This window comes from Temnothorax americanus, unplaced genomic scaffold, assembly GCF_048541705.1.
Source record: "Temnothorax americanus isolate GAGA-0224 unplaced genomic scaffold, ASM4854170v1 Scaffold74, whole genome shotgun sequence".
Classification (NCBI taxonomy): Eukaryota; Metazoa; Arthropoda; class Insecta; order Hymenoptera; family Formicidae; genus Temnothorax; species Temnothorax americanus.
The window spans coordinates 422994-445985 of NW_027509797.1; the positions used below are offsets into that span (position 1 = coordinate 422994).

Genomic DNA, 22992 nt, shown 5'->3' on the forward strand with positions numbered 1-22992 from the left:
TTAGCCCCCGCGCTTCTCAATTCATTGACTGCTTTCTCGAAATCACTAAAAAATGTTGCTGTATCACTGTACTTTTCTAGTCTCAGCTTTTCCAATTTGTTTCGACACACAATTTGTAATGCCGTAGACTCTTTCAAATACATCTCGTCCAGTTTTCTTATAATTTTATAAGCTGTAGTTTCTTCGCAAATAAACTCCAATTGTTTATTCGATATGGCACTATAAATCAGATTTATCGCCTTCAAATCGTTCTCATCCCAGTCTTCTTTATCCGCTGATACTTTTGCTCTGGTTATCACCTCATCACAATGTTTTAACTTTAGAAACATCGTAATTCTTTTCTTCCACATGCTGTAGTCTTCTCCATCAAACACCGGTATCGTGATTTCCTTTCTCTCCATTTTGTATGTTCTCGAACGTTCCTTCGTGTTCGGACTCTTCTTTGCTCTAACACTTTTACCTTATTAAAGCCGATGCTGGATCACACAAGCAAACCCGAAAACCACGCTCTGCTACCATGAAGGGATTGTGGATGCGGTAATACTTGGAGTGATATGAAGAGTAATCACTATTAGTGCAAAAGTATATTTAAGAGTAATAACTATTGGTGATACAATCAACGTTCCGTTCTCAGGGCGAGTCTATACGGCAGTGAGTCCGTATTGTCCGTAATACGCCCTTGCTTCGCTCTCACGCATCACGCATCACGTTCGTGATACTTCACACATACGGGGAGGGAAGAAACGTACATGTATACGTTTGCCCTCTCCTGCGCGCTCTAACTCTTAGATTCTCGCTGAATTTGGCAATCGTGTAATATAGATGTACATATATTCTAACAGAAAGGAAAACCAAAGAGGAAGAAGTGGACACTTAGTCGAGTCCGAGTCATCATCCTTGAGAAAAGCACAAGAACTAATCTGATTTAGAAATTATTCGGCATATCATTAAAAAAAATCACTTATTAGTCAATCATATACGGCTTGAGGGAGGAGCGAGAGAAATCGATCGTTACGATATTCACTTACTGATGAAGACGTAGAGGAGACCGGAGCTCTCGTTGGCACAGTTTTCACAATTTCGGCATTTCAGTTTTTAAACAACTAATTATCATGATTAAACGGTACTAATATGATAAAAAGAACCATTCTTTACATTTTCATGCCAAGAACGCTCCTAATATACTGTATATATTTCTTTGTAATAAGTGAAATACGAACATGCTGCATTGTAGCTGTGGCGGCTGAATCCTCACAGCGCCACGGGGCACCGCGCCGCAGCGCTACACGCCTGGCGAGCCGCCGCTCGGGCGCGCCGCACGGTCGAACCGCCGCACGCGCTAGCGGGTTCGCCGCGCCGCCGCTAGGCGGCCAACGCTCATGCAGTTTCGCGCGAGCCAGATTTCGCGGGAGAGTAATAAGAAGACCACCCGCTGAAAGGACTTCAGAGCCTTTCTCGACTTGAAGTTCTTTTGTACAACGGCTACCAAGCGAGATAAAAGGCCAGAAAACAGTTCCTACGGAACTACAGAGCGAGCTCCTGGTGGGCCACTGAACAGAGGGAGCCTTTTAGGCATAACTCTGCATAACGAAGCGTGTCTCCGGGCCTCTGGTAACAGAGCGAGCCCCGGGCCTTCGGTTCTGTCCCCGGGCCTCTGGTAACAGAGCGAGCTCCGGGCATTCCCTTCCAGCGTACCATCACTCGTCAAGCTGCCGCGGAAGAGGAAGACGCAAAATTGTCCTCGCTACGGGCAACCGCCCGCTCCAAGGGGTTGCCAACTTCAGCAAAAGAAAGTGGACTCCTTCCGGGCGTGGACTTTGATTCCTTGCGACTTACCGGACCTACCGAGCCCTCGCACTTGGAAGAATCGCTTGGCAGAGTTGGCTTTGCCGAAGAAGACAACATCGCCAAAGAAGATAGCCTCGCCGAAGACAAAGTGTCAACAGACACAAACGTACTCTTTGTCGCCCTCGCTGGTGGTGATCGATCCGCTGAGTCCGCCGCCAACTACGCCTAAGCGGATGCCCAGGACTCCGGGCAAGGGCTTGATTCCGATGAGATACACTCGGATCAGCCGTCAAAGACGCTCCCTGCTAAAGGAGCTGTTTGGAGAATAAATCTCCCTGCATTGCGCCTCCGGAATATAACCCTCCGGGCGCCTTGCACACGTGCTCCGCACGTCGCCCCGCATCTCGCGGGGCCCCAAAAGAATCTAAAATTAATTCACAGGTTTACCTCGGACGTTACTGGATCACGATACAAATCGTGGGCTGAAATCATAAATACGGAAATAGCACCCACAAAGTGGTGACCCCGACGTGATCCAGTATGGCTAATCCGCCAGAGGGAACCAATCAAATGGCGAATGTTATCGATGAGCATGCCATGATCAACCGCATAGGTGTAAAAGTACCCCCCTTCTGGGCAGATGAACCGGAGCTATGGTTTGCACAATTGGAAGGTCAATTCATGCTTGGAGGCATTACACAGGACAGCACCAAGTACGCATACGTATTGGCGCACATCGATACGAAACATGCCAAAGAAATTAAAGACCTAATTACGAAACCTCCGGCAGCTGATAAATACGCGAGCATTAAGAAGGCACTGATACAGCGCTTATCGATATCTCAAGAGCAACAAATTCGTCAATTATTAGAACATGAAGAGATGGGAGATCGAAGACCATCGCAGTTTCTACGGCATTTGCAAGCCCACGCTAGCTCTGCCATTCCGGAACAACTCTTGCGCACGTTGTGGATGGGTAGACTACCATCTCAACTGCAAGCTATACTTGCAACGAGGACCGCGGATAACTTAGAAGCAGTAGCCGAGCAGGCAGACAGAGTATTCGAAGTCACCTGTAGGGCAGCTACAGTTGCCAGCGTACAACCCTCGACGAGTACTTCTACGTTGGAAGACCAAATTAAAGGACTGGTCAAACAAGTAGCAAGCCTAAACAGTCGATTGGCTCGATCCACGGAAAACAGCAAGAAACGCGACCGTTCTAAGAGCCGTCCTCGCTGGAAAGATAAGGACACGGACGATAAAATATGCATTTACCATAGAAGGTTCAAAGATAAAGCCCGGAAATGCACACAGCCGTGTGAATATAAGAAGCCATTGGCGTTGGAAAACTAACTGGGCGGTCGTTGTTAGCGGCAAGCGACCCCGGCCCGAAACGACCCTGCCGCCTGTTCATGACGGATCGCAAGACTAAGACGCGATACCTGATCGACACGGGATCCGACGTCAGCGTTTATCCTCGATCGATGGTGCAGAATCGTCGTTTGATTGGCACTAATGGACTTTTTTCGGCAAATGGATCCGTCATTAAAACATATGGAGACCTCGCCATACAACCAGATCTCGGTTTACGTCGAGCATTCCTGTGGCGTTTCGTCATAGCTGATGTGACATCGCCAATTATTGGATCGGATTTCCTGGCACATTTTCACCTCCTTCCAGATGTCAGAAAGGGACAATTGGTGGACGCCATAACAGGGTTAATAGCCAACGGGTCAGCAAACAGGAATGGAGCACCGTCCGTCAAATCAATGATAGGGGACTCACCCTTTCACCAGCTGCTAAGACGGTTTCCTCGCATTATGCAGACAACGGGAACACACAAGCAGAAGTGCTCACATTCCACAGTACATTATATAAAGACTACACCGGGACCTCCAGAGGCCTGCCGACCTCGAAGACTGGCACCGGACAAGTTCAAAGCAGCGAAGGCAGAGTTTGATCTCCTTCTGGCAGAAGGAATCATTCGTCCTTCCAAGAGTCCGTGGGCCTCACCCTTGCATATGGCTCCAAAAAAGGGAGATTCATGGAGACCCTGCGGAGACTACAGAGGACTTAATGCTCGCACGGAACCGGACCGATATCCGGTCCCGCACATAGAAGATTTTACGCATTCGATGTACGGAAAGAAAATATATTCTACGCTGGATCTGGTTAGGGCTTACAATCAAATTCCAGTACATCCAGAGGACATCCCGAAGACGGCAATCATTACGCCATTCGGGTTATTCGAGTTCTGCTACATGCCCTTTGGGTTGCGGAACGCATCACAAACCTTTCAAAGGTTTATAAACGAAGTCTTACACGGTTTGGATTTTTGTTACGCCTATATCGACGACATCATAATCGCTTCGGACTCGGAAGAAGAGCACCTCAAACACTTAGAAATACTATTCAAGCGCCTCGAAGAATATGGTATAAAACTTAATCCAGCAAAATGCGTATTGGGAGCAACTCAAGTGAAATTCCTAGGGTATCTAGTGTCCGCAGAAGGCGTACAACCGTTGGCAGAGAAAGTCCAGGCTATACAAGATTTCAAGAAACCCGAGAATATTAAACAACTGAGACAATTCTTGGAAACACTAAATTTTTATCGACGATTTATACCGAATGCAGCAAAGGACCAAGCGGCGTTGCATGACGTTCTACGTGGTCCGAAGACGAAAGGGAAAACTCCAGTAGAATGGACCCCGCAACTAGAGCTGGCGTTTAAAAACTACAAAGACAGTTTGACGAAAGCTACGCTATTGGCACATCCGAAAACCGGAGCAAGAATGACCCTGACCACAGATGCCTCAGATACGGCACTCGGAGCAGTGGTACAACAAGAAACTGAAGTAGGATGGCAGCCTCTCGCATTTATGAGTAAAAAGCTCAATCGAGCTCAGAAGCAATACAGCCCGTATGACAGAGAACTGTTAGCAATCTATACGGCGGTAAAACATTTCCGCCATTTATTGGAAGGGCGTGAATTCACAATTTTAACGGACCATAAACCGTTAACATACGCGTTTCGACAAGATTTGCTACGAAGCTCCCCCAGACAAACTCGACATCTAGATTTTGTTGGTCAATTTTCAACAGATATACGACATGTGGCCGGCAAGGATAACGTTGTCGCAGATACACTATCTCGTATCGAGGCCATCGAAAAGGCACCAGATTTTGAAGAGCTAGCAAAGTCGCAGAAGGAAGACATAGAGCTGAAAGAAATCTTGGACGGTGACAAACAGTCGTCATTAAAATTGAAACAAGTTCAAATACCAGGCTCTTCAACGACACTCTATTGTGATACGTCTACACCGGTCATGCGTCCCTTCGTCACTGAACCATTTAGATGGCAGGTATTTCAAGCCCTGCACGGTCTGGCGCATCCCGGGATTAAAGCGACGGCGAGACTGGTGAAGCAAAAATATGTATGGCCATGCATTGAACAAGATAGTCGCAAATGGTCACAAGCGTGCCTGCAGTGCCAGAAAGCCAAAATATTCAGACATACAGTCACACCGATAGGAAAGTTCCTAGCGCCCACAAGAAGATTTCAACATATCCATGTAGATATAGTGGGCCCGATGCCAATTTCACTGGGATACAAATATTGCCTAACGATAGTAGACCGTTTTTCAAGATGGCCAGAGGCGATACCTATTCCGGACATAACGGCTGAAACGGTGGCTAGACAATTATTCGTCAACTGGGTGGCCAGATATGGAACTCCGACACGCATAACGACGGACCAGGGACGTCAATTTGAATCCGATCTCTTTAAAAGGCTGGCAAAGCTAACAGGATCATCTCACCTGCGTACTACGGCATATCATCCAGCAGCTAATGGAATGGTAGAGAGATTGCACCGACAATTAAAAACTGCTATCAAAAGCCATCAAACGGAGGAATGGGCAGATATTCTTTCTGTAGTCTTAATGGGCATCTTTCCTGCCTGGAAAGAAAACCTTCAAGCCACACCAGCGGAAATGGTCTATGGGGAATCCATACGATTACCTGGACAATTCCTGGACGAAGAAAACACAGATAATGATATGACAGAAGGTTTCGCTACACAATTAAGAAAAATAATGAGAAACCTACGACCAAAGATCAGAAAACATGGTCAAAAAGCTACATTTGTATATAAGGACTTGGCTACATCACAGCAAGTCTTTCTGAGACATGACGCGCCGACAAGAGCTCTCCAGACACCATACGATGAACCGTATCAAGTCCTCAGTAGAGGAGAGAAAACTTATAAACTCCGTATAAACGGACGAGCTGTTCGAGTTTCGGTAGACAGGCTGAAACCGGCTTACGTGCTGGAACAAGAAGAAGAAGAAGAAGCGTTTCAACCCGAGCAAAGCCCCGAGAAGACGCAGCCAACACGTACGAGAAGCGGACGAGCGTCACGTCCACCAATCCGTTTTCAAGATGGACTTTAAATCAACCAAGGGGGTGATGTGGCGGCTGAATCCTCACAGCGCCACGGGGCACCGCGCCGCAGCGCTACACGCCTGGCGAGCCGCCGCTCGAGCGCGCCGCACGGTCGAACCGCCGCACGCGCTAGCGGGTTCGCCGCGCCGCCGCTAGGCGGCCAACGCTCATGCAGTTTCGCGCGAGCCAGATTTCGCGAGGGAGTAATAAGAAGACTACCCGCTGAAAGGACTTCAGAGCCTTTCTCGACTTGAAGTTCTTTTGTACAACGGCTACCAAGCGAGATAAAAGGCCAGAAAACAGTTCCTACGGAACTACAGAGCGAGCTCCTGGTGGGCCTCTGAACAGAGGGAGCTTTTTAGGCATAACTCTGCATAACGAAGCGTGTCTCCGGGCCTCTGGTAACAGAGCGAGCCCCGGGCCTTCGGTTCTGTCCCCGGGCCTCTGGTAACAGAGCGAGCTCCGGGCATTCCCTTCCAGCGTACCATCACTCGTCAAGCTGCCGCGGAAGAGGAAGACGCGAGATTGTCCTCGCTACGGGCAACCGCCCGCTCCAAGGGGTTGGCCTATCGTCGAGTCCTTTCCGAAGACCGCTTTTCCGCCGCAACTTCAGCAAGGGAAAGTGGACTCCTTCCGGGCGTGGACTTTGATTCCTTGCGACTTACCGGACCTACCGAGCCCTCGCACTTGGAAGAATCGCTTGGCAGAGTTGGCTTTGCCGAAGAAGACAGCATCGCCAAAGAAGATAGCCTCGCCGAAGACAAAGTGTCAACAGACACAAACGTACTCTTTGCCGCCCTCGCTGATGGTGATCGATCCGCCGAGTCCGCCACCAACTACGCGTAAGCGGATGCCCAGGACTCCGGGCAAGGGCTTGATTCCGATGAGATACACTCGGATCAGCCGTCAAAGACGCTCCCTGCTAAAGGAGCTGTTTAGAGAATAAATCTCTCTGCATTGCGCCTCCGGAATATAACCCTCCGGGCGCCTTGCACACGTGCTCCGCACGTCGCCCCGCATCTCGCGGGGCCCCAAAAGAATCTAAAATTAATTCACAGGTTCACTTCGGACGTTACTGGATCACGATACAAATCGTGGGCTGAAATCATGAATACGGAGATAGCATCCACAGTAGCCAACTTGCCCTGATAGTAGGGTAAGTTGGCTATGCGACAAAAGTCCACGTTAAATTAATGAAAACGTAATAAAAATACAAAACGGGTAACAGATATGTACTTCTTGATAAAGATTGTATCTTTTAAAGTTATTTTGTAATGATTGAATAGCAAAATGCTATTGCAGAAAAACAATTGTAAACTATTTTAGATGTAGCTTTCTTCAATATAAAAATATTAATATAAATGTATATCTAGCTTCTGTCAGCATTGTAAGTAACAAATCACATATTCACACAGATTTCACGCGCGCGGCAACAACAAGTCAAGCTAAGCGTGCCTTCATATGAGCCAACATACCCCATCCTTACATACGTTTGATTTCAGTCATTTTATTACAATAAATTACTGTTGTTCTTCAACATAACATGTTGTATAAGAACAGAAACTTTTATTTTCTTTTATAAACTAATAATACGTCTCTTTGATTTACTTTTCAAGCTGAAGAATATTAATACAATGTTTTACGCTCGAAAATTTACTTGCCACCTCTTGAATCAATTTTCTCTTTTTTTTAATTGTAATACTTAATTGTTTGATTTAAATAAAACTTTGGGAAAACTACCTATGTCATAAAAGAGATTTGTTGTGATAACTTTTCCATTATTTTTTTCGCTATAAATACATAAACGGAACGCATTGCGCCTTGTGTCAACTTGCCCCTTGTGCCAACGAGCCCCGATCTTCCCTATTACAACCGGTCGATCGAGAGCTTTAGGAATTTTGGTTCACGATTAATTGTAAAACAGGCTCGGCAACATCGTTCGAGTAAGTGTAAGTTAATCCTCTCTCACTCTCTAAATTATAGATTTTGTTATCTACATTTGAGATATTATTTGTATGAATTTACAACTTGTGTCTTGACTCTAATTTTGTAAAATTCTTATAATTGAGACTAGCGTAACTAATAATCTTGACAAATAGATTTCAATGTAAAGTTTATTAAGGACGTTCTCTCGTCCTTATACTAGAAAAAATCGATTTTCTTAAAATTTTTTTGAAACTGTGAATATACGTTAATTTAGGTGTGCTTTATGCGTGGTATAAATTTTAGTACCTTTTCCGGTATAAAAAATAAAGATACTAAGCCTCAAAGTTTAAAAAAAAATTTTAAAGTTTAATTTTTTTAGTTTTGGCATTTTTTCCTTATAAAACTCGACGAGAGGAGCAACTTTGGTCCTCTTGGCCAACCTCGTATCTCTTACCGTTTGGCCTGGAAAACTTTTTCATTAGTAAAAATTGAAACTTTGAGGCTCAGTATCTTAATTTTTTATACCGAAAAAGGTACTGAAATTTATACCACGCATAAAGCACACCTAAATTAACGTATATTCACAGTTTCAAGAAAATCCTAAAAAAATCGATTTTCTCTAGTATAAGGACGAGAGAACGTTCTTAATGAATAGATCTGTGAATTGTATAATATACATTTTCTTTTATATGAAACTCATTACAATTTAATAAAATAATTTTGTTTATACATATAAAGGAAAATCAGAAAGTAAAGTAAATTTATTTATTTTTCACGTACAATACACGTTAGAAAAATATATACAACATCATTTTTCATTATAATCGCCAAGCTTTGCAACACATTTTGTGTAACAGTTCACAAGTCTTCTGATTCTGTCTGCAAAGAACGTTTTTTAGCTGCTCCTGAAGTCACGTATGCTCCGCTTTTTCTCACTTTTCTTCCCACTCTTAAATCTGTTCTCATCCATATGTAGACATTTTTTTATCCCATACAGTTTTCACCGTACTGCGCTACCATTCTTCTGTAGATTTCTGATGTTTTCCCCTTTTGACCACAAAAAATCGGATTACAGTTCGCTGTTCACTAACGTTGCAATCTGACAATGGGGTGGCCATGCCATTCAACCGACTATAAGCGAAAGTTACCCCGCAACTAAACTGAACTGAACTGTAACTATAGTTCAATCATGTAGTTCTTATAACTACTGCTAGTTTTGTTTATGGCGCCCCTATGTTGGGCAAATTTATTTTGCTTTCTGATTTTTCCTTATAATAAGAAAATTAAAGAAAAAACGCCGAAATTAAATTACAAGAAAATGCAAGACAAAATATAGTAATAACTAATATTACGTTTTCTGAAGTAAGATATTATTTTATTTGTTTTTTAATGAATAAACATCCTGTATGAGCGGCGATACATTTGTTACTGATGCGAATTCGCGCATCGCATATCGCACAATTAATGGATCAATTTATAACGTTATCCCGTCTGTTTCCGCTATCAATTTTCATTTAACTTCGTTATGCTTTCGATTAAACATCATGAAAGGGAAAAGTCGCCTTGTAAAAGCATTTATGCGCTCGTTATTCTTTGTCCTTTTTGTGCAATAATGTGCAATTAACGTTTGCGTGCATGCATTTTCAATAACTGATTTATTGTTTTATATGTTTTTTGCAATTTTGCTTCTCCTCAAAGAGGAAGCTTTGTGATGGTGAAAAAAATTTTTTATATTTTTCAGTTTCTTCTATATACCCCCCTATATATATTTCATATATAATTCTTTAAAATATAATTAATTAGTTCTTGAGTTATTGTTTGAAATATGTACTTTGCTCAACTGAGCGATTATTGTTCGCTAAAAGGTTTGGAATACCGACGCTTGTGTAATCCGATATCTAAGGTCGGATTTGTTTTGCTCAAAAAACGTTCGTATATTCTTGCGAAATCTTGATATCGTTGGCTGACGAATATCTCATATGATATTAATTGCGGGAATCAAAAGTAAATATCTAAATAGTTATTACAGTAAGAATGTCTATTTAATTATAATATAGTAATTTGGAATCGTCGTAATAATATATATTGAATTAATACGTGGTACGCTTTTATATCAAATCCAGTGAAGTTAATACCGATAATATTATACTTAGTATAATTCATCTGAATAAGGCAAAACAAGAGTATCTCGATTAACAGATATGGTGGTTACGTATCTGTTGTAAATCTAATTATCCAATAAATACCGGAAGGGCAAATCAAGTCTGTTAAGCAAAATGCGTGGTACACGCTTATTCGATTTGTCACGGAAAGAGATTGCTTCTGGGTACTTATCGTAGATGTTCGTTTCTTAGTGCCGTTGAAATGAAGGCGTAACTGGAACGTGAACGAGCTTCGATGTTTCGATGATATCCACAGAGATTTGGCGGGATCCGTCCTTCGTCAGATGCGCAGTATCGTCGTTCTCTCGATGTAATCCCGAAAGCAGAGTCAATCTCTCTATTTGTCTTTTGCTATGTAAGCACGCAGAGATCACCCTTTTACAAACTTCCTCGAAAACAACAACGTAATTCGTTCTACTGTATTCTCTCGCAACCGAATATCAAATTCTCGAGACACGTGCTACTCGAACCGAGAACCGTGATTGAGTGACGTCGTAGTAGCGCGCTCTCTCTCTCTCTCTCATCGTTGCTACGCTAGCGCGGACCGGCAAGCGGAAGACGATCAGCAGCGCGCTCTTTGCTTCCGTCGCCGCGGTCGCCGCGGTCGCCGCGTCGCTGTCGCTGTATTGCGCGCTTATTTCGAACAGTTATAGAAATTTCAGTAAACTTGGCTGTTTTTTTTTAACAGAAATTGGTAACTCCTTTATTATTAACAATTTTTATTAATTATATTATATTTTTCAGTCTTTTTTCTACCCCTATTTCATATATAATTCGTTAAGATTAGTTCTGGATTTGGTTGATTAGTTACCAATTTCTGTTAAAAAAAAAACAGCCAAGTTTACTGAAATTTCTATAACTCAAGTATTGATTAAATACATTTTAAAGAATTATATATGAAATATAGGGGCAGAAAAAACTGAAAAATATAATAGAAATAATAAAAATTGTTAATAATAAAGAGGTTACCAATTTCTGTTTAAAAAAATATACGTGATTGCTCTAATTTCCGCAAATTTTGAGATATCAAGCCAAATACAACACTAATCGATCTTTAATAATACTTTATTCATAAAAAAAGTGTGCAAGTAGAAACTTTGCACATTGCTTCCTCATAGTTTTTAAGTGAGCAAGTAGAAATTTGCACAATGCTTCCTCATAGTTTTTAAATGTGTAAGTAGAAACTTGTACATTGCTTCCTCATAGTTTTTAAATGTGCAAGTGGAAACTTGTACATTGTTTTCTACTTGCACACTTAAAAACTATGAGAAAGCAATGTACAAGTTTCCACTTGCACACTTAAAAACTATGAGGAAGCAATGTACAAGTTTCCACTTGCACACTTAAAAACTATGTGGAAGCAATGTACAAGTTTCTACTTGCACATTTAAAAACTATGAGGAAGCAATGTGCAAATTTTTACTTGCACATTTTTTTATATACTTACGTAGATTATATTATATATAGCAATATAGTTGACCGATATACAAAGCACATTATTAACATTCAATAGTAAAATTTTAATAGCATATATTTAGAAGAATAGCTATTGTTAAAAATATTACAAACTATGCAAAAATATTGATATCATACTTAGGTTTTATTGTTCAGACAATATTAACAAGTTGATTTTAAACGTTACATACAAATTTAATTTTTCCTTAAATAAAAATTGTGAAAAATTAATAATTATTTTATTAAAAAGAGATTATTAAATTAAATATTATATCTCACAATTTTTAAAAACTATAAATTTTAAATTTTTTTTGTACATCTTAATTTTATTTTCTTGAAAGTACATCTTTCATTTATATTTAAACCTAAATCATTTATATTTTACATCAATTTTTGTTTTTAAACACATTCTTTTGCTAAGTGTATTTTATTAAAAATGATCAATCGATCTTTCGAGAGAAACTTTATCAAAAATCATTCTAAAAAATACTTTTCCTTGTAATAAAGTATATTACAAAGTAATCAATCAAATCTCGGAAAATATAAATTAAAATTATGGTGATTACATCGTCACAACATCGTGTTAGACACATAATGTTTTTGTATTTAATTTATACGCACATTAGCACATATACACATATACATATATATTAACATTACATATAATATATATACAATAGAGCATTAATTTCTTTTTGTGTATAAAAATTTTGAATTACAAATATTCTTTCTTTTTTCTATTTTGATTTCCACGTTTTTTAAATCTTTTATCAAAATGTTTCATTGGCAATAAATAATCGACCTTGAATAGTTGGTATAACTAATCAATAAGCAAATTTCTTTCAACTATTCCAAGCTCATAGTGTCAATAAAATAAAAACACAAAATAAACTTCTATAATTGGACTAATATTTTTCCCACTAGTGAATTCAGATAGTAAAAAATAGCTTATTTTATATTAAGACATTTTCTACGTATTTTGTCAGTTTTATAATTTTTTGAATTTTTTGGAGGATCTTTCCTTGTGAGAAGGAAGCTGAGTTATATGGATCAGAAATATAGCTGACTAAAAATAAGAGCCGATTGTTTAATTGTTCTTTGAGATATTCACAATTGAAACTTCAAACGCTCGTTTTTCTTGAAATAGTGTTCTTAAAATCGATGGTCGCGATATCTCCAAAATTATTTAATTGATTTGCTAGCATGTTTTCACTTCCTGATCTTGTCTTCTATGTAGGATTTTTTAAAGTAATTTTTTTTATTAACAAAAATAATTTTAAATTTTACGCAGAAGTTGCACTTTTTTTGCTTCAAACAATTGCCATTTTCTTAAAAATGCATAAATCAAGAAAATTCTACGTGGGGGACATTTAAGCCTATTTTTTAAAAATCACTCTTTTATTTTGACTAGCAATAAGTTTGACACAAAGCTGTATCGTATTATACACCTCTCTACCGCGGAACGCGCTTTATTGATACTCACAATTAACGCAATTGCCATGGTTTATGTTACTTCGCGTTATAACTTATTTACTTTAATATCTACTTTTTATAGTATATTAATACACATTAATGGCTGATTAAATATAAAAATAAAATTTACATAAAAGCAATAAATTTTATTGACTGATTGTTACAATGCATTTCATTGAGAAAGCAAATGTGATGCGTATCGATGACACGTGATCAAACATGCTATCATGTGACCATTACAAATGAAATTAATGTACCAACTAGGCCGGGCGACGGCTATAGTCAGTGTCAGTACCGACAAGTCATTACATGAATGATAACTATAGCCGGAGTTAGTATTCACAGGTCGAATGGATGAATATAGTCGGCGTTAAGAGTTACAGGGAAATATTTTTGCTTCCATAATATCCTGTAGAATGCTACGATGATCGCCGCAAAATACGTTTTGATAATCATAGTCCGCGCCGACAGCTGTCGCAGCCATTATTTATAATAAAATTGTATAAAAGAATTTTTTAAATACAGATGTAAGTACATTATATTTGATAAAGAAAACCTCTTTTTATTTTATTTATTACTTTTTTTCATTAAAACATTCCTGAAAAAAAAACAGTTATTTTTAACTCATTCAAACTACTATCTCCTCCTTACTTAAAGATGTATGTCGCTATAGCTGTATGTAGCATAATTTTGTTTTTTTGATTAAACAGTGTCGAGCTAATCTCAGAAATTATTCATAAACAACATGGTATCATTGGGACAGAAAAAGCGTAAAAATCGCAATTTTGTCCCATTTTTGTACTTGATATTGTTTAAATAAATCATTAAAAATTTAAAAAAAATATATAACCAGAAAATCTTAAAAAACCGTAATTGTAATTTTTGATGTCATAGAAGTATACCATAAAAATTTCATTCATTTTTACCGTACATGAGCAGAGATATTTGAATCATATTATGATACTTACATGGAAAGTATATATATATATTATACAATTTTTGTAACTTTAAAGCAAATATCTCAGAAACGGGTCGGACAATCGATCGCAAATTTAACACAGGTTTTTGGGATATATAAGTGCACAATCTCTGTAATTTCAGCTTTATCCTGTTATTTTGACATAAGCGACATACATCTTTAAGTGAAACTTGCATACTATTGTGATATAAAATACTGTTTTCTCAAGATTCACACATAATTGGATTAAGGACTTCACTAAACAGTAAACAAATTCAGTTTACGAATTGCAGAAAAGTAAATGCGCAACAATCGCTCTTAAAAATTACACGTCTAAACAGTGTGGAAGAGTGGCGCGGGTGTAAAGGTATAGCGCCATCGGCGCACCGGTTCTTCGTTAATTGTGGTCAATCATTCGGAATAACGTGCATTGCATCGGAGACATTGGTATACGTGAATTGCACGCAAAAAATGTGATAGCGTCTGTTGAAAAGTATGAATTGACTACATATAGCTACAATATTTAATTATTCGCCAATTTAATTATTTGCATTCCCAGCCCAGTAAAACAGGTACGTCGCATCTGCGTCGAATCTACGTAATACGTGGATGGAGATTCATCCGCGAGTTATCCACGTAAATTCAACGTTTCTTTTTTATCGTCAAAATCGAAGGACCTTATTCGCATAGATTCAACGTTTCTTTTCCATCGTCAAAATCAAAGTACCTTATTCGCGTGGATTCAACGTTTTTTTTCCATCGCCAAAATCGAAGTACCTTATCCGCGTAGAGATTCAACGTTTCTTTTCCATCGCCAAAATCGAAGTACCTTATCCGCGTAGATTCAACGTTTCTTTTCCATCGATAAAATCAAAGTATCTCATCCGCGTAATATTAATGTAGATTTTGCGTATAGATATTTCCACTGTTTTACTGACAGATAATTTATCAATCTCAGGAGACATTGATGTTGTCAATCGCAATTAATATATAGCTAAATGGAACGTTTTAATAAATAATTTATAATTAATCAAGCTGATCCATCAACTATATGTTTTGCAACTATATGGTTAAAGGTTAAAGGATATAGACAAGGTTTTCTTGTTTTTATCTAATGAGGCCCTTGTAAGGATTTGATAAGAATGTTTTAACTTTATAAATATACTTTTTTCATAAATATATTTACGAACACAAAATTTCATAATGAGCCGGCACTGGTTTCGGATATTCACCCGACATTAAGAAATATTATATCATATATCCAATTAAAAATTTTATTACTCTTTTTAAACTGAATTTGTTTCTTAAGATGATTTTTGAAAAATTATATATTTGCGCGGGTTATGACATATGTAGACTATATATAACACTTACATCAAATTAAGAAGTAGTCTACCACGTAAGGCAGTTAGCTCACGATCCAGAGGTCCCGAGTTCGAATCCCACCAAGGTAAGTCTGTTTTTCTGAGTTTTTCAAATACGAGAAAATATTTATAATCATAGACTGCATCTTAAGAAACAAATTTAGTTATAAACAAATTAATTAAAAGACGGCGATACGAGTTAAGCGCGGTAAGTGGTGCGCAACTAGAGAATTACAGAAGTAACGAATTACAATGTATATACGTATATACATATATTCCAACTTAATAATACTGCGCGCCGATTGTTTGTCGGACTTGAAACACAGTTATCGTTGGAACATTAATACCCTTCCCTCCCCGGAATTAAATCTATACGATTTAATTATTTAAAAAGCTAGTTGCGCACCACTTATCGCGCTTGACTCGTATCGCCGTCTTTTAATTAATTTGTTGATATTTTCACGAGTCTAATGATATATTTTTAGTTATAAAATAGTAATAAAATTTCAATAAAACTAATTTTTTTTTATGCCGGGTAAATATCGGAAATTAGTGTCCTCTAGTATTAAAAGGTTTTTTTTTTAGTGAATAATTCAATACTAACAATAAGCACCAGTAGTTCTGTGTAATAAATTACTACCAGTAATCCAGTAATTTATTACTGTGTATTTTTAGTACTTTTTTCTGTAAGGGACGTGAAACTTTCACGTAAATTCCACGTCGAATTAATGATCTCATCCACGTGGATCCGACTACCGTTTTTAAGCGGATGATCCACTCGATTGTCTGTGCTCGGAGAATTCGATCGAACTCACGCTATTTGATATCTCTCTCTTATATCTCATCCGGAAAGAAAGAGAGAAAGAGAGAGAGATAAATTTTCCTCGAAATTGTTGTGAATAAAAGATTATTTCAAATCCTTCGATCGCGGGATCTAATTTTTTATCTAAACTCTTTTATCAAATTCATTATCAACGATTTTGCACTTTTATGATATTTCTTGTACATTTCAATAACACATATGTCAATCACGATCTCAACCTGTGGCAATTTTAGTCGTTAAACTTCTCATTTCGTGTTTACCGATGTTCTGCCGATATTTACGGAAGTCGGGTATTATACTATTTGCAAAGTCATCTGGATGCGAAAGATTACTAACATTGTAATTGAAAAATGTTGCGTTTACTTTTCGATTTTGTTAACAATTCCCTTCTTGTATAGAGACGGATGCAAATTTTCCAGATAGCACACGAATATCCGAAAAATACCCTACAAATTCTTTAAAAATATTAAGAATACTTATTCATAAAATATCCGTTTTATGTACTTCAAACATATAACAGATTTCCATGGCATATCCGTTTATAAAATTGGTGAACATGGTTCTTTGACAGTAAATATTCAATGGACGTCGAATGAACATAAATGAACAATGACGGATATATATTCAGACTCCGTATAGACGTGAAATGAACGTGATGAAAGGGATTACACCCGAAATTGTACATACATAAAAGAATGAAAACGGAATACAATATCAAGAGACACGGCAGTGTCTCGCGCCAAGTACGCGCGGAGCGAGACGCACGTGACTCATTTACGCTAACGCACGAGTTGCGAGTACCCGAGATTTTGAGATCTCAATAACGAGTGAACGGATCAAGTACTAAGTAGGCTTGATCGATAGCTTGGGGTCGATTTGGGGGGGGGGCGGGTACGTGTTTTTATTTTTCCCTTACGTGCCCTACGAGCGGAAATATTACAACGCAAAGTCCAAATGTAAAAATTTTATATTAAGATACGTAAGATACGTCGACCGCTCTCATCTCAGTATAACATATATATATATATATATATATATATATATATATATATATATATATATATATTTTTTTTTTTTCACGACTTTTTCACTCCCGGACCGCTCCGGGACGTGTGCCGGATTAAAAGGAGTAAGGAGAGCGGGATGACGGGCCTCTCCGACGATTCCCTCGTACCTCCGACACTTCGCGAAACGGATTTACCGTTGGGCGCCAGACGCGTCAACGCGCGTCCGCGAAATCGCGAAAGAAAACTAACACGAGACGCACAGCGAGACGTGCGGATGTGCGAGGAAGCGGCTAGCTCGACCTAAGGGCTGGGGCGGGGGTGATGAAGGGCGGCGCGATATTCGGCGGGGTGACACGCCATAAATAAGGTTCCGAACTCAAGCAATTAATAAATCAAAATAACATTTATTCATTAGAAATGCGCGCGTGAAACATATAAAGACCGATCCGGCTTCGGTCGGTCAGGCAAATCCTATAATCAGTCGCGCGAGCGTCAGAGATGAAACAAAAAGAAATAATGGTAGCGCGGACACCAGAATAAACGAAATACGGCGTTATCGTATAACAAACGCGCAAAAGGCGCTGCGATTAGATCAGAGAGATACAGTATGACAAAACTTACAATTAATATGGAACATCGATAGTAAACACGAAATAATCACGGAAATAGAAAATAAAATCTCGCAGGTAAGATCGCGAACGGGCGATACCTCACGTTCGGAGCGCGTGAACGCCACGCCGGGAGTCGCGCGAGAATTCTGTCGCCAATTATCTTAAGCCTAACGCAAGTATGAATCGTGGCGTAAGTTACGTCCCAACGTAATGAGGACCGAACGCAACACAATAACGCGAGATCAATTTCGGCGCGATCGCAAGGAGACGCGAAAAACTATAACAAACGCGAAAATACGGACTTAATCTAACGCGAGAAATGACCAAAGGTAGCGCCAGTCATTCGGGCAAAGACAATACTGCCCTCAGTGATTTCCGAACGCAAAAACGGGACGCCGAGGCAATCGGCGTAGCGCGAAATACCGGAAGAAACGCGAGGAAAATGTGCGGGATTACCGCGAGCAATAATAACACGCAATCACCGAACAACGCATCCGAACATAACTAACCTCACACGTACAATTCTCTGAGGCAATTAGCCACTCACAGACGGCCGATTAACGCGAATGATGTGCCGACGCATGCGAAATTCCACAAGAGCAATGTTTGGTAATTTGATACGCCGTGAACACGGAAGGCGCGAGGCACAACCACGAGCGCGGACATTATGCGAAACGGACGCGCAGTAACAGATTTCGCCACGAATCTATCGCGATCTCCAGCGGCTCGCAATCGCGTCTTTACTTCAATTCCGCGGCCACGATACCATCCCGAGGCCCCTCGCTCTCGCTGTCGATCGCCATTTGATACGCGGTCTCAAGGGACCGCACGCGTCGCGATATTACAACGTTATTTTGGACGAGAGCGTGCACCGGAGGGCGGCGTCGTGGCGTTACATCTCGCGATTAATTACTGCGGGCAACCTCACCGATGTGATGTCTCCTCGTAAGGCTCCTCGCCGTCACCTCGTACGGAGGATCGTCGCAGCGCAACAGATTTTCCCGACTCGGGGCGGCTATCGCGTAGTTTAAGAAAACGTTCGGACTCGCCGACGGACGACCAGAGAGTGTCTCGCTAGATTCGCTCGATAACGGAATCGATGCGGCACCCCCTTCCGTAGGGGCGTGCCAACCAATCGCGAGCGAGCGTGCAAGCTCGCGCGATATTCTCACGCAGGATCGTCGTAAGGTGGATCCTTCGGGGGCGCGTAACGGTCCCTCGGCGGCGTAGCGACTTCTTCAATTTGTCCCTGGGCAGCGGACTGGACTTTGTTCTGGCCGGTGTGCCTCCGGTTGCCCTCGGGGCGGTGATCAGTCACCCCGCGGGCCGGTATTTCGTGGAGGCAGATTGCTGAGGCCGGGTTTGCCCCGGTACCTGGAGCCCCGCTATCGGCGTTGCTCTCGCCGCCCGTGATCCATGTAGCTTCCGCTCTCGCCACCCCTCCTCGGTCTTTGGTCCTCCCGGACCCCTCTCGTTATCGGTACTCCCTCGAAGATTCGCCGTGGTGTGGGTGAGGCGCCGTACGCATTACAATTTATACATGAAAATAAAAAAATAGTCAAAACGCGGAAACGATATCGACTTTTTGGCCTCTGGAGATCTCGTCGTCGCCTCTCTGGCTCGTCCCTGGGCGCAAATTTCCGCGCCTTGTGACGACGGCGGGGCGCTGCCACGAAGCGGCGGGCCGCAACGTCACAATATATATATATATATATATATATATATATATATATATATATATCAGAGAAATGTAACTTTCACTATTTTGACACTAGCGGTGCTAGTATCGCCAGTTTCAATATCGCGCGCGCATTATTAGGGCTCAGACATAATGAGAAATATAAGGAATAAGATAAAGGAATAAGGAATAAGGGAATGTCGCATCTCACTTCAGTACACGTACATTAAAGTGAAATGCAACATGCCTTATTCCTTATTCCTTTATCTTATTCCTTATTTTTTTCATTGTGTCTGAGCCCTTATATCGATCGATCTAGTAGGCAAATTAGGTCGATAGACTTATCGGTCAGGATAATACCTAAATTAGGTATTATCAACCCAGCGAGTAAATCCATTCGAGTCGATATATCGATATATGTATGTACATACGTGTGCGTGCGTATTGCGCTCAGTGCAGTCAGTGCGTTCAGAGTGCGCTGTCAGTCAGTTATTATAACCTAGAAATAGTGACGATCGTGACCGTGCGTCGCCGCGTAATATATAGATAGTGAAATATATGAGTGTATGAAGTTAACCCCCCTTTTTTTGAAATTTATATTTTTGGAAGTTGTTCCAGGTTGTTCTGAATTTGTACTACATTGTTCCAAAACGATATTCCTTAATCCCAAACAGTTTTTTACTAAAAAAAAAACGATTTTTTGGCTGGCCCCTCTTTTTTTAAACATCGAAATTTTTGTATCGCTACAGGTTGTTCTAGTTGTTCCAAATATTGTTCCAAAAGGACAGATCCCTAAATTAAACCGAAAATCCAGAAAATAAAAAAAACAATTTTTTGCTGGCCCCCCTTTTTTCGAAAATTGAAAATTTTTTTATCGCTACAGATTGTTTTAGTTGTTCCAAACATTGTTCCAAAGTATTAGTTCGATTCGTTAAAAAAAAACTTTAAAAGATATTAAAAAAAGAAAAAGTTTTTAAAATAACAGTTTTTGGCTATTTATTCGTAAACAAAATGACTTACAAAACTGTCGATCTAGAACATATTTCTAACCTCGTAGAACAACTCAGAACAAAATTGTTAAGACCAGAATAGAAGCCTAAAAGGCACTTTACTCTTCATCGAAAAAATTAATTTTTTGAATTTCTTGGTTAAAAATTTTGTTCCAGGCTTCCCACGTTAAAACTATCATGTTTTCCACTGGAACAACTCAAAACAAAATTTTAAGACCAGAACAGGAGCCAAAATTTTGGTCATTATACTGCATACATACGTAATGACACCAATTGGATTAAGTACGACGACTTATTACGTAAGCATAAAAAAGCGTGCATAGAACCAAAAGGCAATATCAATATATGTATATATGTAAAAATTTAAGATATTTTATATGGTCATGCGAGGGGGATGACCGAAACTACTCCCGTTAAGGACGTTCTCTCGTCCTTATACTAAAGAAAATCGATTTTCTTAGAATTTTCTTAAAACTGTGAATATACGTCAATTTAGATGATGTGCTTTATGCGTGGTATAAATTTTAGTACCTCTTCCGGTATAAAAAATAAAAATACTGAGCCTCAAAGTTTCAAAAAAAAAAAAAAATTTAAATTTAATTTTTTTAAATTTTGGCATTTTTTCCTTATAGAACTCGACGAGAGGAGCAACTTTGGTCCTCTTGGCCAACCTCGTATCTCTTACCGTTTGGCCTGGAAAATTTTTTCATTAGTAAAAGTTGAAACTTTGAGGCTCAATATCTTGATTTTTTTATACCGGAAGAGGTACTAAAATTTATACCACGCATAAAGCACACCAAAATTAACGTATATCCACAGTTTCAAGAAAATCCTAAGAAAATCGATTCTCTCTAGTATAAGGACGAAAGAACGTCCTTAAATATATTGTTAAGAACATTGTTAAAATATAAATATTTTTATATGATATGTTATTATTACCATCTAACTGTTAACCCTAAAAAACAAATGAGGGAGACTTTGTGCCCCCAAACTAAAAATTTACATTACGTTCCTGAAGTAATTAAATATTACCTCGAAAAAAACAAAGTGGTAGTATTATACCTCCAAATAGCTTTATCCTGTACATACTGTTTATACAATGCGTAATATACTACAAAAAGGCGTGATATCCGCACAAAATTACCTTTTTTAAGAAAAGGTAAAAAAAGGCGCCAAGTACACGTATAGTGTTGCATATGTTGATACCTAAAAAAAAAAGAAAGTGGTAGTATTATACCTCGAAAAAACCTAACAAGTGGTAGATTTTTATATCTCAAAAAATCTCGAAAAAATCTAAGCAGTAGTATCTTTATTTCCGAAAAATTATAACCCAAGTGATACACGTCACAAAATTATGTTACCTTATCAAAAAGAAGAGTCGCATTTCAAGTGATCTATTACAATTACAAAAAAGAAATGATATCTCTTTAAATTAGAGCGCCAATTACAGAGAGAACAAAAAATAATTGTTGCACTACTTTGAAAAATCTTTACATTGTGTCAATTAGAAAAGAATGTATAATAACAATTTTATAAGATTGAAAAATTTTATTTAAATTTAACAAGGGAATACAAGATATTTAAATACAAAGTTATTTACATGTGTATTTTTTAATGGCCACAAAGAATTACAGAGGTAACAGTACAAAATAAAAATATTTTATTAAAATACATAGATTTTTCTTGTAAAAAAATTTGGCGCTGCTAGACCTTGAAATTTTAAATAAATAAGGACAACAATAAATAAAAATAATTCAGAGAAGAATGCGATGAGAGTAATATTAAATGATTATCAGCGTGGATGTGAGAGTGAGTGATATGGGTGTGCGTGACTACGCGGACGGAGGGTAATGCGGCTTATAATTAAGTATAGAATAAGTTTATTTATTTATTCAAAACCAGCATGCCCCGCCGGGCTTCGCCCCGGAGAACATGTGTATTAAGACACGCAAATAGTCTCTCTCTCTCTCTCTCTCTCTCTCTCTCTCTGGTGAGTAAGCTGTGTGCACGTCCGTTGTGTGGCTACTATTTCAAGTGGATATATTTCTGCTGCAAGCTGCCTTCGGGTTTTTTTGTTGCAGGTTCAGGCAAGTTTTTTTGTTGCTCGTCACGTGCTGTTATTGGTACGCATCGGGCTATCTCTGATTCTCAGTATTTTGCATGACGAATGTTCTCATTATTACTCTATTATTTCTGAGAATCATTCCATGGAGGATGTTGTCCTCTTCTGCGCATGTGCCTGCCGCTTGATCTGTCCTTTCCTGCACCTGCTGCCCTGCGTGCCGTCGAGTTTG

The 22992-nt window shown here is 39.4% G+C and overlaps 1 protein-coding gene across 1 annotated transcript; it reads left to right on the top strand.

Moving 5' to 3' along the window:
• The first annotated feature begins 1069 nt into the window (after positions 1–1069).
• LOC143906637 (uncharacterized) lies at positions 1070–3141 on the top strand. The gene has a single exon (XM_077422830.1). The coding sequence runs from the start codon at positions 2329–2331 to the stop codon at positions 3139–3141; it is 813 nt and encodes a 270-aa protein (XP_077278956.1). The 5' UTR covers positions 1070–2328.
• Positions 3142–22992: the final 19851 nt, after the last annotated feature.